General features: G+C 49.0%; 6 protein-coding genes and 1 non-coding gene across 7 annotated transcripts; 5 read left to right on the top strand and 2 right to left on the bottom strand.

Moving 5' to 3' along the window:
• Nucleotides 1-403: 403 nt before the first annotated feature.
• Nucleotides 404-3,364, top strand: BU24DRAFT_424024 (glycoside hydrolase family 76 protein). Its single transcript, XM_033528398.1, has 3 exons — nt 404-1,011; nt 1,603-2,542; nt 2,672-3,364. The coding sequence occupies exons 1-3, from the start codon at nt 833-835 to the stop codon at nt 3,083-3,085; spliced, it is 1,533 nt and encodes a 510-aa protein (XP_033383454.1). The 5' UTR covers nt 404-832; the 3' UTR covers nt 3,086-3,364.
• A 550-nt stretch (nt 3,365-3,914) lies between these two features.
• On the top strand, nt 3,915-4,676 carry BU24DRAFT_228411 (uncharacterized protein). The gene is made up of 2 exons (XM_033522141.1): nt 3,915-4,468; nt 4,524-4,676. The coding sequence occupies exons 1-2, from the start codon at nt 4,113-4,115 to the stop codon at nt 4,552-4,554; spliced, it is 387 nt and encodes a 128-aa protein (XP_033383453.1). The 5' UTR covers nt 3,915-4,112; the 3' UTR covers nt 4,555-4,676.
• A 391-nt stretch (nt 4,677-5,067) lies between these two features.
• Nucleotides 5,068-6,308, top strand: BU24DRAFT_424020 (vacuolar ATP synthase 16 kDa proteolipid subunit). Its single transcript, XM_033528397.1, has 5 exons — nt 5,068-5,164; nt 5,327-5,339; nt 5,478-5,607; nt 5,701-5,961; nt 6,015-6,308. Exons 1-5 carry the CDS (start codon nt 5,145-5,147, stop codon nt 6,077-6,079), a joined length of 489 nt encoding a protein of 162 aa, XP_033383452.1. The 5' UTR covers nt 5,068-5,144; the 3' UTR covers nt 6,080-6,308.
• BU24DRAFT_228388 (dimethylaniline monooxygenase) lies at nt 6,285-8,209 on the bottom strand. The gene is made up of 2 exons (XM_033522140.1): nt 7,917-8,209; nt 6,285-7,843 (listed from the first exon to the last, which is right to left on the bottom strand). The coding sequence occupies exons 1-2, from the start codon at nt 8,081-8,083 to the stop codon at nt 6,523-6,525; spliced, it is 1,488 nt and encodes a 495-aa protein (XP_033383451.1). The 5' UTR covers nt 8,084-8,209; the 3' UTR covers nt 6,285-6,522.
• A 743-nt stretch (nt 8,210-8,952) lies between these two features.
• On the top strand, nt 8,953-10,687 carry BU24DRAFT_493574 (uncharacterized protein). Its single transcript, XM_033533983.1, has 3 exons — nt 8,953-9,501; nt 9,552-9,802; nt 9,847-10,687. The coding sequence occupies exons 1-3, from the start codon at nt 9,019-9,021 to the stop codon at nt 10,535-10,537; spliced, it is 1,425 nt and encodes a 474-aa protein (XP_033383450.1). The 5' UTR covers nt 8,953-9,018; the 3' UTR covers nt 10,538-10,687.
• A 2,421-nt stretch (nt 10,688-13,108) lies between these two features.
• On the top strand, nt 13,109-14,153 carry BU24DRAFT_451993 (uncharacterized protein). Its single transcript, XM_033531157.1, has 2 exons — nt 13,109-13,745; nt 13,801-14,153. The coding sequence occupies exons 1-2, from the start codon at nt 13,460-13,462 to the stop codon at nt 14,046-14,048; spliced, it is 534 nt and encodes a 177-aa protein (XP_033383449.1). The 5' UTR covers nt 13,109-13,459; the 3' UTR covers nt 14,049-14,153.
• Nucleotides 14,154-14,593: 440 nt separating this feature from the next.
• On the bottom strand, nt 14,594-14,677 carry BU24DRAFT_t52. Its single transcript has one exon. It is a non-coding gene; the product is annotated as a tRNA-Val (tRNA).
• Between the last annotated feature and the right edge of the window lie 1,243 nt (nt 14,678-15,920).

Below are 15,920 nucleotides of genomic sequence, written 5' to 3'. Positions count from 1 at the left end.
ATCTACAAAGTTCGTCATAAGTAACCTCACTCGTTTGTCCCGGTGACACAATCTGGGTGAAATCGTCTACCACCTTCCGATTCCGAGGCCGATATATGCCTCATCAGCTGCTCCGGGCTGCCGCAGAACGATGCACCGCACTCAATTATCGTTCTGTAGCTCGAGCTACCTAAAGATATATTCCCCTTTGTGAGCGCAATCTCTAATTTTGCCTGATGGTGTTGGCAGGTACACTCAGCACGCTTTGCCTCATGCGGCGGGTTGAGACACGACTACACGCTGGAAACATTTCTTGGGTTTGTTTCAGGATGCCTTCTCCTTGCCAATCCTTCAATTGCCAAGCGAAAGCATCCAGTCGACAGCAATCGATCTTGGGCCGTCGAGGCGGCTACACAAGGTGGATGCGCTGGTGATGGGCGAACACAAGCGGGCGCTTGAATTTGTACGAATCCCACAGCTGAATCGCATCGATGGGTGGGTATCCTAGAGGTGCCTGGGGTGCGAGACATCGGGATCTAGGGACAATCCGTCGTCGCTCAGCTGCCCCTAAGCCAATTTGGTATCTGCCACTCCTTCCAACCTCCAACCTATCATCAACCTTCAACAATCAACCTCTTCTTCAACGTCATACACACCTTCATCTAGTGTTTTATACTTCCACTATGGACCTATAATTACTATCCACGCCATCTTACAACCGCACGCCTCGGCCATCGTTGCATCCCATTAAGCGAACACATCCACTCGAGAACGTGGCCTCGCAAGCAGCATCATCCCAGCGGATACACCATCCACGCGTTGCCTGCACAACTTGAGTTCGAACCTCACGAGGATGCACATCCCCGTTCTCTTGCCCATCCTCGCTCTATTGGTTCCATCTCAACATGCACGAGGCCAATCCCTGACCTTCCCCTTTAAAATTCCCGATGAAGCGCATGGTCAACGTCGCATGCGCCTGATACCGCAGCCACAGGGATCACCGCATCAGTCCCCACTATCCCTAGTCGCAAGGTGAGACTCTATCTCCTCTCGTCTCCATATTCTCCTTGTAAATGTTTCTATCTACCATGGAGTCTCGTGCGCCTAGACACTCACGCTGCTGTGCATTTTGTGTCTGAGATGAGAGGAGCGTGGGCGACTAGCGGCCGTGTGCTGTTACTATTGCTGTTGTCGCCCTACCACGAGCCTGGATGGGCCTCTTCCTCTGGAATGTACAAAAGGAAGCTATTGCGCCGCACCGGCCAAAGAAACATCGTCACTGTGTGAATCTTATTGTTGCGTAAAGTCCGTTTGCGTCGTCCTATCAGCATTGAAGCAAAGTTTGACTGTACCATTGTGTGAATCATCTTCATGCAACATTTCGTACCGTAACATTAAAAAACATCGTCGCTCTTCTTTCTTTTTCTTTTATAAAGAAACACTTGATTCAAGTTTCAGATACCTGCATCATCTTCTCATTCTTTGCAAACATTCCATCTTCCCCAGCACGTTCGCTTGTCGATTTGATAAGCGAGCATACATAGTTACCCATATCATGCGTCCCACGCTTCCATTCCTCACATGTCTCGCCTTATCATACATTCCTAATGCATCGTGTCAAAGCGACGAAACTACGGATCCGATCAGCCGCGCCGAGCTCGCCTTCTCCGCCCTGCAGATATGGTACAACGGCGGCACGGGGCTCTGGGACACCTCAGGATGGTGGAACAGCGCCAACGTGATGACCATGGTGACCAACCTCGCAAAGCACGACTCGGAAAACGACAGGCTGGTCGACCTTGCGAAGAGAATTTTTGCGAACACGATTGTGCAGGCGCCGGCGAAGAACCCGCAGCCGGGTGTCGAGAACGGGAAGAGGTCAAATGCGGAAGTCCTAGCTGAGCTAGAGGCCGAACCGGAAGAGGAGGAGATTGAAGAAATGGCCTGGGGTGGGGAAGAGGTGGAGGAAGAGCCGTGGAAAAGAGACAGTAAGAAGAGGAAAAAGAAGCGTAATGCTACTATACTCCTTAAGCCAGAGCCCAAGATCTCAGGATACAACAAATCGCACGGCATCGACGGCGAGGTATACAGTATATACCCCGTGGGATGGGAAACAAACGAGTACGTCGATGTGAAGAAACTCCCCATCAACCAGCCTGGTCGACTCGCCGCCGTCGACACCCCCAACCCAGAAGACTGGCTCGACGGCTTCTACGACGACGACCTCTGGTGGGCACTCGCCTGGATCGGGGCCTACGATGTCACGGGCACGCAAGAATATCTCCAACTCGCCGAGGGACTCTTCGCCGCCGTCACCAAGTCATGGCCAACCCGCTGCGGCGGCGGAGGCATCTTCTGGTCCTGGGAGGAAACCTACATGAACGCCATCGCCAACGAACTGTTCCTCAGCACGGCCGCGCATCTCGCGAACCGCGCGGACAACAAGGACTTCTACGTCGACTGGGCGCGCAGGGAGTTGGACTGGTTCGTCAACAGCGGTATGATCAACGAGCGAGGCACAATCAACGACGGGCTGACGGAAGACTGCCAAAACAACAATCAAGTAAGCTCACCCCACAACCCATCTCACCACCTCGTTTCAAGTTTCCCCAAACAAGGCAACAACGGAACTTTAAAAATAAAATCCTCCTTTTGCCTTCTCAACCTCCGACTAACAAACTCTCCCCTCCAGACAACATGGTCATACAACCAAGGCGTGATCCTCGGCGGCCTCGTCGAGCTCTCTCGCGCTGACCCCTCCGCCGCCTCCTCCTACGTCTCCCTCGCCACCCGCACCGCCAAAGCCGCCATCGACGAGCTCTCCGACGAAAACGGCGTCCTACACGACCGCTGCGGGCCCTACTGCGGCGGCGACGCCTCGCAATTCAAAGGCATCTTCGCGCGCAACCTGATGCTCCTGCACGCCGAGGCCCCGGACGACATGTTCGCGCAGTTTATCCGCATTAACGCGGATAGCATATGGGCGAACGATCGGGATGATGGGGATCGGTTGAGTATTAATTGGGCGGGGCCGTATGTACCAGTAGCCAATGCGACGACGCATGGGAGTGCTATGGATGCGCTTGTTGCGGCGCTGACCGTGTGAAGGATTCGATCTGTTGTTGTTGTTGATGTGTGGGTGTTTTGGCGGATGTGAATATGACGTTTATGGATAATGATACCCCTTTTTGTTCGTCTTTTTTTATGATTATAATTTTTGGTATATTTCTATTGACACATTTCCATTATACTTGTGCGACGATCATCATACCTGCTTTCTTTTACAGCTGTCGTTCACAAACGATCGTAACATTCCAGACGGACTGATTCACAGTGATATCAATTTGACTGAAGAGTTGTACAGTACTGGCGAAGAACTAGTCGAGAATTCATTTAAAATCAATTTTATGGTGCCGATTCAATGTAACAAAAGCTACTAGTCATAGGACCTTGGAAGTTTCATTAGGATATTCAAAGATTCACGAAACGTTATACAATAGGCAAATCTAAAAAGCAACGTAAAGGTCCTCTACTGAAAAATGTTGTGCATTCTATGAACAAGGTGTTGTAGCAATAGGTGTCAGTAAAGACAATTCCAGCCTCACATCAGATGTGCTTGCGCTTCATTGGCTCACTCATGCATAAGGATTGACAATTCGCCAACTCGAGCCTCAACCTCGCAACGTCCTTCGTTCACCATGTCGACCACTTCATCTGCTTTCTGTCCACGAACTGCCACAGAAAGGGACATCATCGCTCACTGCTCTCAACCTTCCATTGAGCACTCCTTTCTTCCATGGGGAAATTACGGTAATAAAGTTATTTGTGTTAACGATACGGTGATCAAGTTCGGACGCGGGGTCGCCGTAGAGGAGTACGATAATCTCTAATAGGCGTATTAGCTTGTTGACCGCCAGATTCTACGTGTCCCTCGCCCATTCCGCTTCTTCGAGGATGGCAAAACGGGCTACCTTGTCGTGGAGTACGTACGTGGGACTGTTCTTGACTCCCCTATAGACGACAGACAATACGCAAAAATAGGCAAGGCACTTCAGCATTTGTCTACCTTTCGACGTGCCAATCCGGGTCCTCTTGGTGGGAGATTATCACGTGGCCTACTTTGGAGCGAGGGCATGGTAATGGAGTTTGACCTTACCTCCCCAAGACGGCTTGAACATTGGTTTTGTAGGCGTCTTCCAGCCGGCAGCGATCCCATATCATTTTCGCATTGCGATTTTGTGATGTGCCATCTGGACGTTGCGCCGCGGAATATTGTCTGGATGGATGATGATATCCCCTGCTTTGTTGATTGGGCATCAGGGGGATACTACCCTCGGGTCTTCGAGTGGTGTACCCTTGAAGTTATGCGTGGCAGGGATGGCGAGTTCCAGGAGAAGGTACAGAAGATGTTAGAGCCGTTAACGGAATGGGAGATGGATGCGCGGCGCTTGGTAGTGAAGGCTTGGGGGAATAGTGTGAGGTATCACTAGTAAGTTGAACAGATAGCGGAGCTGCTCTTGTTACAAGTACTTACATGCGTTTAGCCCACCAACACCTCCAGATACAAGTGATTGATGGATTTTGCATTGCGATAAAGTAGGATGTGAGATAGTGAATATGTTAATCTAGTGTCATTGCTTCCCTCGGGAAGATTACTATTTGAAAAACTAAGAGCCTGATAAAGAGCTTTGCTGGAGCAATAATTATAGATATCCATGTATACGTTCTAACCCTTTAAAACATGGTATGTGTTTCTTCAATTAGAGGTCTTGATATGATTACGAAAAGCTCTGAAGTGACACGATTTCCAGCATTACATTAGCAGCCAAGATGGAAAAAGAGATTCGATTTACGGAGTACGGTACAAATATAGCCGCCTAAGAAAGCTTCTTTGTGTAATGGTTTGGTGTTTTGTTGATGTTGATGATGACGATGACGATGACGGGTGGAGCTCACTCGTAACGTGGTCGGCGAAACAAGCCACCGAGGCCACGTGACAGGTTAGCCAAGCTCAATCGAATCCTTGATGCATCATCTCCAGCCATCGTCACCATTCAACTCCCAACTCCCATCAACGCCCTCAAGCTCCATCCACCGCCTTTCCCATCTCATTACCCCGTGCTCGATTCTTTCCGAACCAAGTCCGGCCCTATACAACCGTCAAAATGGTCGTCAACGACTACTGGTAAGTCCGCGCAGAGCTCCTCTTTGATCACCGTAGCGAACAGGCAGCTCCAAGCTTGCTATCGCGGCAAGCTGTCGAAGCTCGCAACCACTGTGAGACAGTTGGCATCGGCTTCCTCATCTTCGAAATTGAGTATATATGCTAACTTCGTGTTTGTAACAGCCCCGTCTATGCTGTAAGTCGCCGCTCACCCTCCGCTCCGCCTCCTGGCCGTTGTCAGCATCGCGACACCTATCCTCATCCAATGCAACAACAATGACGCGAACGAGGGAATTATAATACTCAAAGAAGCTCAACTAACTTGATATAATAGCCTTTCTTCGGTGCGATGGGCTGCACGTCCGCCATCGTGTTCACATGCTTTGGCGCCGCCTACGGAACTGCTAAGGCAGGTGTCGGTGTCTCTGCTATGGGTGTCCTCCGCCCGGATCTGATCGTCAAGAGTGCGTTGCCCAAACCATTCAATTCCACCGAGCTCGAAAGTTTCGCAAGCCGGGAAAGATAATTCCATCGACTTGAAAGCTAATTCTCCACAGACATCATTCCCGTCGTCATGGCTGGTATCATTGGTATCTACGGTCTCGTCGTGTCTGTCTTGATCTCCAACGACCTCAAGCAGCAATCTTCGCTCTTCACCAACTTCATCCAGCTCGGTGCCGGTCTTTCCGTCGGTCTTGCTGGTATGGCCGCTGGTTTCGCCATCGGCATCGTCGGTGACGCTGGTGTCCGTGGAACTGCCCAGCAGCCTAGGTTGTTCGTCGGCATGATTCTTATCCTCATTTTCGCTGAAGTTTTGGGTTCGTCAACACTCGCAAGGCACGCAGAAACCCAAGTCACTAACCGTGTTCAGGTCTTTATGGTCTTATCGTTGCCCTTCTCATGAACTCCAAGGGCAGCAGCGCCGAGCCCTGCTAAACGTATCGCGCGCGACGATTGCAGCACGGACAAGACATCTGCAACCACGATATAAACGGAACGGCATCGACAACTTGGACACGTTTCCCGCATGACCTCTCGAATCTCAGTATTTGCATGGCGCCCTGGAACGAAACCTTGCGCGACATGTTGTATGTCTAAATTTGTGTATTTCCTTTTGTGGTAGGCCGCGTGGTATTGGACGCCGCGCGGCGGAGGGTGCATTGGTGGGGATGGTAGATAATGGCACATTTGATGGCAAAACCGCGATCCATTTAACGGCGTGTACTCTTAGGGTCAATTTATTTCACTGCGCTAGAGTCGACGTACTTGCACTTGTGATTCGATACCTACACCAGGTCATTTGGGGCCCGACGGGCGGCTCGATAAGGACAGCAAACAAAGGAGTCAATAGACCTTTGGCTAATCGTGAATATGTAGGTCTACAACTTGGCCAGCAGTCTTCCTTCATCTGCCAATCCGCTTCCATCGTTCTTGGCTAGCAATCTCTGTGCATATTGATCCTTCAGCTCAAGCACTCTGAATCCTTTAAGCGTCCAATCATCATCATACGGCGGCAATTCATATCCTTCGCTGCCTTCCGCAGGAGGGCCAGCAATCGCCCTTAGCCCATCAAAGTACTCCTTGAAATCAGGTGCAATAGTGTGGAACTGATGTGTTGGGCCTCGCACGGCTAGCAGCTTCTCTTCCCAATCCTTCTGCTCTGCTTGAGAAGGTAAATTGCCTCGACCAGCTAGGACTCGAGCGACAGCCACGGCTTGGTATTCGTAGTTTCGTAAAGACAACGCCGCTCGAACCTGGCCGATGACAGTGAGCGATGGATCCTCGATATTGAAGACGTGCCGGTAGAACCCAGCAAGACGGTTCTTGTCCGTGACAGGATTCGGCACCAAAAATGGGTACGAAAGTCGGTAACCCGTGGCAAAGATAATCTTGTCGACGCCAACAGCCTTTGTCCCGTCGCTGAACTCAACGGTTCCTCCATTCTCAGTCGTCACCCTCGCAATAGTCGGCTTCTGCACGACATGCGGAATCTTCCACACGTTCTCCAGCGCGGGGTTCGCATTCAATCCCCTCTGCGAGATTATCAAAGGCGCTTTCACACTCCTGTGCAAATCCATCACGAAATCAGACGCCGACACGCTGCCACCAACAACCACGACGGACTTTCCCGAGTACTCCTCCCGACTGCGAAACTGCTTAGAATGCTCCAACCTCTCCGGCCACAGGTCGTACCAACTCTGCAACCCAGGTATGGCGGGGATATTCGGAATGTTATAATGCCCTGTCGCAACGACCACTGCATCGAACGTCTCGGTCCACCAGTGATCGCGCTGCTCCCCCTTCCACGACACCCCCGACCGCCGGAGCACGACATCCCACCTCCCCGTCACGACATCCTTGCTCACCCTCTCGACCGTCGTGTCGAACGTCACCTGATGCACGTACTTCGCGAAGATATCCTCCAAGTACCCCGCAACCACCTGCCACGGCCTCGTCGGGTTATCGAACCCGAAGCGCCGGATCGACAGCGCGGAATTGATCTTCGGGTGCGAGGCGTACGTGAACTCCATCGCCTCGATCCCCACGTTGCTGTCGAGGTACGAGTACAGTCCCGTGCGGCGCGTCGCATCTTCCGGTAAAGGGGAAGTGAATGCAGGTAATGTTTCCGGGGGCGTGTTGGAAGCGGGTGCTGGGTCCACGGATGGCGAGGGGAAAGGCGTGGGTTCTGGGTCGTAGATCCTGGGGGTGTTCTTTTGCGTCAGTTATATACGTCTTGCGGAGGATTGATTATGGCGGAGTGGGAGAGATGTACCATGTTCCGCCCACGCGATCACGCCGCTCGAATACTCGGATTACGTCAAATGCTTTCTCGTCGTTGAGAGCTTTCACGGCGGAGAGACCGGAGGGACCTGCACCGATCACGGCGACGGATTTGTATGGCCGTGCTGGTGGTGCTGGCGGCGATGATTGAATAGCCATATTGGGTGTGATAACTCTTTTCCTTTCGGTTGACTGTCACCCCTTTCGACAACGTACGTATTTATTCAATCCCCGCGCGGAAAAGCAAAGCGCAAGTTCTGCGGTTGAAAGAGTCTCGAAGAATTGAAAGTAAGTAGAATGGAGGGAGAATGAACCTCACGAGGCTTCACCGGCACAAACTATATATACGTATTCCTGCCGTTTCTCATACATCCTAAGCACCCCGGGAGGACAATTCGCCAGCGAGCTTATCTATGGGCTGTCGTCCCATTAGCTGGGTGAAGGAAAGTCCCCGGGCTACGTACTGACGCCATTCTGGAGTCGAAAAACGTGAGCTTCTCGCCTCTGTGTGGAATCCAATGGCACACAATGTAGATACAGGGACGCATTTGCTCTGTGGGGATGGTTTGAAAGGAAACGGGAAGCTGTGAGGTTTGGTTGATTGGTTGAGTGGTTGAGTTGTTAATTTGTTGATTGAATGATTTATTGGTTGTTCGTTGTTGTGGATTGGATGGTTTCCTTTTGTTGCTTTGACATATGCCACTCCCTCTACATTCTTTGGAATTGTTGACATCAAACTATTGCTATGCTTCTATCTGTAACCTTGGATGGAATTGACGATGGTGATGGCAACGATGATGTTGATGTTTCTTGCACAACTTGACTTTTGCGCGATCTACTCTCATCTTCAAGTCACGTGCCATCGTCGATTGAAGGGATGAAAATGTGACCAACCGGAGTAGGCTAGCCCATTTTCCCACTCTAACCGATTAAGTCTAGTGGGAGTCTCCCGTGTTTCCATCCAGACTAGTCCAGTTATGGTCTATTTGCTTGGACGGCCTTTGTTAGGTGTCAAACATAAAACCTGACGTGAATGAATGTACAAACTTACAACACCATAGTACTTAAACCTGGATTCCATTTCATTTACGAAAATGGTGATAAACTTGGATCCCTGTTCCCAAAACCGCATCAGCCGCTGGATCGATTCCATATCGCGATCTGCTAGTGCTCCTCCACTGAACCATTCAATACCAAAGTATATTCGAAAGGGCAAGCGCGCCGCATCTGCTGAGATGAACAATACCACGACTTCCCAATCACGTCGCCAGCTCCAGCTGGGTAGACCCCCAACAAAGCGGTCGAGAACCAATGACAGTCTTGCATCGGGGCCTGACCAGAGCGGGTCTTCATCAGCCCAAAACCAAATCACCACATGCGACACCTCAACCAGTGGTGATCGCCAGACAAGCCCGCCACTTGAAACAATTTCCAGCTTGAGAACTGCGCGCCCGCCCATATGGATAGACAGCGTAGATGATCTCCAGAAGGAGGAAGCCCTTCCAGTGCAGGTTACACTACTTGCTCAACGGCTTGCACATGGTGTAGGTGCCGGTTTCATTCCGGCAAGGATGGAGGTACGTAGGGCCACTCAAACAATGACGACGTACGGGACTAATGGAAGTAGGAAATCATGATGAATGATTCTGAAATCGAGGACGAAGGGTCGACCGATCCAACCGACTTTTACGAGGAAAATGAATACAGTGAACAGGATTTGGCTGCCATATGGCAGAAGGTCAAGGCCATCTATCGCAATGCGCTCGTTTGCCATTCTCGTCTGAGAGATGAGAACGCATGGTCCGACGAGGTAGTCAGACCTCTTATCCAGTTGGCAATTGACTTGCACGGGAAAGGTCGATGGTGGATGCAGAACATGTATGTATATCTACCTGAATCTGATGATGTCGCTAACCTGTTAGTAAATCTCAATTCATCGATCCAGCATATCTCTCCACCGTCTTGGCCCCGATCGATGGCGATTCTTCTCGTTACAAAGCGGTCGATCGCAATGTCGACTATGCCTTGTCATACTCGCACCATAGCAAGCCTGGCTACCTCGGCCTCTATAACGTCCTGAATGGAAGAGGAAAAGGCAAGGTTGGTCCCACTACCGACAAATTCACAAAGACCACCGCGGTCTTCTCCGGGATCGAGGTCAAGAGCGCAGGAGGCAACCCCAATCAAGCACGGCTACAAATAGGAATATGGATTGCAGCATCGTTACGCAAGAAGCAGGAACTTGCGAACCTTGCCCAGGTGCAATTCAAGCCCGCCGAGATCATCGAGCCAGTACTCACCGTCATTGGCCACCAACATTATGTCTATGTCGCATATCCGCGCCGCGAACCCCTGTCCGGTGAAGATGGTACCCAAGTTCTCGGGCCGGTGGAGGTCATCCAGAATTTGGGTCCCGCCGAGCCATTGAGTACAACTTCTCCTCGCGAGATCTTTCAGCTCATCAAGCTCTACGGAAACATCTTGGAGTACGGAATAGACAGAGGCAAAGAAGGATATTGGGGTTCCTTCCTTGGAAAGGTTCTGAGGCAGCTGGCCTACAAGAGACTTGAAGTACAAGCACAAGATGGTGATCTTCCCGCGGGCGAAGCGTGAGCAAATAGTTTCCGGTCTTTTCCCACCGGCTTGCCCTCTTGCGACATGGGCATCTTAGTACAGGAGCAGCGATATTGGTATCTTATGTTGGAGCAGCGATATTGGTATCTTAATGTTGGAGCAGCAATATGGACATCTAGTATAAGGAGCAGCGATAGAAATTTAGGAAGTTTCCTCATTTATTCCTCAACGAATGGCTGTGTGACGGGTCAAGTCTGAATCGTATTGCCAGGTTACCAGTAACTATCTTGAAGCACCCATAGCACTCTCATAATTGGTATACTGAGGCTCCAGCCTAGCTGTAGTAATTTTACGCTGCAGCTTTGTGAAAGGCTGTCTAACTGGTTAGTCTGAGCCATAATACTAAGTCGATAGAATCTTGAAGCGGCTTTGGACCACCTCTATGAAATCATCAGTTAAGAGGCTTCTAATGCTATCGAATGGAGTGGCCAGGACGCCAGAAACTTCGTGAAAGGAGAAATAACTACCGAAAAGGGACAACTGATATTCTCACTTATTGGAACTTTTGCTAGAATGATTATGAATGGGAAGGGTCAGTTCGAAAGGTGATTAAACAAATGATCTAAAAGCGAAGCGTCATAGATAGAACGAGTCTCAGCAAGTAGAGAAGCAATTACCCCAGAATACCAGCTGGCTGAGGGCATCGGTACCCCTCCCTTCTCTCGGTGCTAGCCGTAAGTGCATCATCCCTTGCATAAGTCTGGATCGCCCCACCCCCCAATATCGGAAGATCTTTAAAGAACAGACACAATTGCGCGAATCTACAGGAACTGGCTTCACCCGCTCAGAAAGTTCTCGTGTCCGCGAACAGGAAAGGTGTCCTTTCAATCGTTCCTGGCTGCATCTCATACAGGAGTAGCGTCCTTGGAAACCCCAACCTTTAGATCCATATTCGTTGCGTCAGCGGTATTCCTATCCTCCCAATGATTCGGGGTTTCGAGCTAATGCAGAAAGGTTCTTTTTCGACCATGCAGATTTTGGTCTATCAACCATCATGGTTGCAGAGGACGGTACTCTCATTGGAATAACAGATTGGGGTCTGCTGGCTGCTACCTAGCGTTCTGGATAGGTACAAAACCGTCCACCTCTGCTGGACCTTTGCTTGACAGACCTAAAGAACCGAGGCTGAAAAAATTATTCGGTCGAAGTTTTGCACGTCAGAGATATCTACCGGACTCGCGAAGGACAAAATGTCACTTGGGAATTGATGCAATTCAATGTACCCCGTCAATAGCGCATGTCTCGCACTTATAAAGACAGAATGATGGAATAGCCGAGAACCGCATCGCAAATCGAAATTATCTGCCAAATGAGAAGAATGTATGTACATCCTTTAGGTGTGCGCGAGTCTTCGTAGTGCGATTTTCGACCAGGCGGCAGAGTGTGAAGATGAAGGCATTGTGAGCCTCAATAGCTACGAGCTCTATGTGCGATTTGAACTCTGATAAACCTAGTTTTGAATACTAGGTTGCATTAGAGCAGCCTCTGAGTTGCTCCAAGACTGACCTGTCCCTATTTGCAGTTGGGGTTTTGCAGAAGACATTGAGAATGCTTGTAGGAGAAAGCGCTTAGCAGGCATGCGGCGGCTGGACTGGAACGTTCCCGTTCTGAAGACCAAAAGATAGAATAACTTGTGGCACAACCCTGAGTATTAGTCTGTTGACTTCGTTTGGACTGTGCTCATTCCAATAGGAAATCGAGTGCCATCACTGCGTTGGTGTGGTGGACAAGCATGAGGCAAGGTGGAAAGACGAGCGTGTTCAATTTCATTATTCCTGCCAGAAGGCATAACATTTGAAATGAGCAGTAACTACCAAACTTTAGACCATAAAACTGCCCAGAGCACACATGGATCTGTGTGAATGTCGTGAATCTAGACCTCTCAAAGCTCCAAGGGAAACCAAGATCGAAGGTTCTTCAGGACGTTTTGTCATGCGTTTGAGCAAAACTTGGAAGACGAATTGCACTCTTAAGGAAACTGTTAACAAAACAAGAGTCGCGCTCTAGAAATTCGATTCATTGGTGGAAGATGTGTCGCATTGAGGTTGCGGAGGTATCTCTTTCATGTAGTGCCTCAGGTCGCTTGATCGACGCAGGGGTGGGCGAACGAGCGACATTGTGACATCAAGGCACTTTTCGATTTCGCTCTTCACTGAGGAACGTCTTATTAGAAGATGTGACTTTACAATATGTTTAGATGATAGAAACTGTTTTCTAAGACGATTAATTGCACTCAGCATATGTTGACGTTGGATCACGTACACAGCAGGGAAAAGTCATCCAGTATACCGCGTACCAGAATCTCGGACAACCTGCGACCCGAAACACCATGCGCACCCTGATTTCGCGCTCGCGCAATCCCCAAACCCACTCTCTGACAGTGTCAGATTCTATGCTTCGATCCTCCATCTCCCAACTCGCGCTCTCATTCGTCTACTAATTCGCTCTTTGACAGGTAACAGAAAGCTTAGCCATATAGGCCCACCTGTTCTGCATCTACCTCTGCCTTTGACGACCTTCTTCCCGGCAGCGATCAAGTAATAGTTGATTCAATATCATGGAGTAAAGGGGCTCATGGGCGGCTCGGGGACTTTTCTACGGTGTCAGCTGCGCGGCTCGCAGTAGCCAGCTTCATCATGAATCGGTAGCGAGCCGAAGCATACAGCATGTCCCTGACAATACGAGCAGACCCGTCCTGTATAAGAGTGTACATGTCCGCAGTCCATAATTGCTTCTTCATCCACTCATCAACCATTCGAGCTTCTCTGTCTTTGTCTATTCTTCCGTTGCTTCGGCGTCTTTACATTCTTTCAAGAGTCTGGTCACTCACTTCTTAACTTCAATACACCTTTACTTTATTATACCAATCAACCCAATAAACCGCTCTTCAATTCTCTCAAAATGAAGTCCTTCGTCGCATTCTCCCTCTTCGCCCTTTCCCTGGCCAGCCCCTTGCGCATGCGCCAGAACAACCTCCAAAGCTTCAACGGCGCACTCGGCGGCATCGAAGCCACTCCAGTCGAGGACTCCGGAAACCCAGACCGTCCTTTCCAAGTCAAGGGTGACACCTTCGTCAATCTGAGCGCTGCGCTGCAAAGGAGCTGCGACCAGCAGTTCAATGCCTGCGCTAATGCTGCTAATGGTGGCGACGCAACATTGAGCGTTTCCGCATGCTCTACACAGAAAGGTATGTTGGAGATTTTCCTATGGCTGAGGAACGGCTACTGACTTCTTTGTTTCAGATCAATGCTCTGCTTCTGGTAGCAACAACAACGCCAATGCCGGAAATGCCAACACTGGAAATGCCAACACTGGAAATGCCAACACGGGCAACCAGAACCAAAACCAAAACCAGAACCAGAACCAGAACCAGAACCAAAACCAAAATCAGAACCAGAACCAGAACGGCAATGGAAACGGAAACGGAAACGGAAACGGAACAGGCAAAGGCAAGGCGTGCAAGGCCAAGAAGGCAAAGAGGACCCTATAGATATCCAGCGTCTCCCTTGAAGCTGAAAAGCTCACTGCCAGCTAGTATGGCAAAGGCCGAGGCATCTGGATGATTGAAGGTTGGACTAAGGCTTCCCTTAACTGGAGCTAGTCAGAGTTCTCCAAACTTTGAAAGAATCGATACCGTGTATTGTATCAAATGACAATTGCCAGTATCAATCTTTATTGTACAACAGAGAGTAAAACTATACTTCAATATGTAGATCTGATTATGAGAAACCTCTTTACACTTGCACTTAATTTTCACCTACCATCGCGTGAGGAAAAAGGTAAATCTCATTTAGGAACTGACAAAGGAAAAACAATTACAATAGTATATGGAGAAGGCTGCAAATAGCAATATCGTTATCTCCTTCCATTTGCCCCCTTGAACGGGTTGATTTATCTCAAATCCATTCCACATTGGGTATAGTCCATCTACTCCTCAACCGCCAAAAAGTATCTGCACACTCCGCCCGTTTGCACACCCCTAAGGAGATTGTGTAACAACACCCATTCCGAGGCGAAAAAAAGAGCAAAAAGAAATGATTCAGCCGAGGTTTGAACTCGGGACCTTCAGTGTACTAACGAATGTTAGACTGACGTGATAACCAACTACACCACCGAACCTTGGTGATTTAATGAAGAAATGATGAATTGTAAAATTTATATAGCACATGCAATGCTGGCACTTTCCATGTCTAATAGAATTTCACCTTGGAAGATTGAATTAACCGCAACTTTAGGTATAACAAAATGAGCAGATTACTGGAAAGGATTGTGGGCGCTAGTAAATGTAGAGACGTCGTTCAGCCGATTGGCCGCCGAGCATCGCCCGATACGGTCAAATTCGCACCCCGCCAATTAGTACTGATCAGTTGACGATACACAAATGCGCGTTCTGCATTCCAACCCAACAGCGCTTTCCTGAATGATATACGATCCTATGTACAGACTACAGAATATTAACAAATCTGGAAATTCGCATCAGCAGGGTGGAATGATGTGTGGCGTTGCAAAGTTCTTTTTCCTCCCCACTGATTGATACATCGGAGGAGTGAACAATGACTGCTGTGTGACTTTTAGTTTGATATCTTTGCTTTCGTGGTGCATTTAAATTTTTAGAGGTATTAGAAGAATTCAATCGAATGAAATACGAGAATTTAATATGTGGACGTTTTTAAGTCAATCGAGAATATATTTCTATCCGTATAGTAAGAATGTTCTCATACGAATGCCCGTCACATTACTGACACCAAGAATTCACAACACAAGTAATCTGCAAATGTACAAGATAGGGACAACCTTCTCATAGCTATAACTGAACATTGATATGATGGGTATGCTACTCAGTGAAGATAAAAATCAACTCTACATCCCCTATGTCAGGATTTGGGCGCATGCTGCCATAGGCAAATCCCTGTTATTTTCTACATCATCGCATTCTGAATGAGATAAATATGAGGGAGCCTTCTCTCCATGACAGTTGGCAACGACATGTTCGGAAGAATTGCAAAATCATAGGGCAGCAGAGCCAGTGTTTTGCTGGCAGGTTGATGACTATAAAGAAACACACTAATGAGCTGATACCAGTAACAACAAGAGTCACAATCAATCAAATTGCTGCATGTTGTAAGGAAGGACAGAAAGATAGCCAGAGTCAACCACCCAGTTGAATTTCACAGTGCAACCACAAGCCAGCAGATTTTCGCTTGTAGTATCAATTAGCTACTACAACATTCATCAACCAACTTCGTGCCATGTATACCATGCGTCTTGAATGATACCAATCACCTGAGATATCTACGTAGATGCACAGAAAGTAGTAGAAGCAGAATAAGGAGAATAGGGACAGCACATGAGAATCAAGGTT

The sequence above is a fragment of the Aaosphaeria arxii genome, assembly GCF_010015735.1.
Source record: "Aaosphaeria arxii CBS 175.79 unplaced genomic scaffold BU24scaffold_5, whole genome shotgun sequence".
NCBI classification, from domain to species: domain Eukaryota; kingdom Fungi; phylum Ascomycota; class Dothideomycetes; order Pleosporales; genus Aaosphaeria; species Aaosphaeria arxii.
This window is presented reverse-complemented; position numbering and strand designations above follow the sequence as displayed.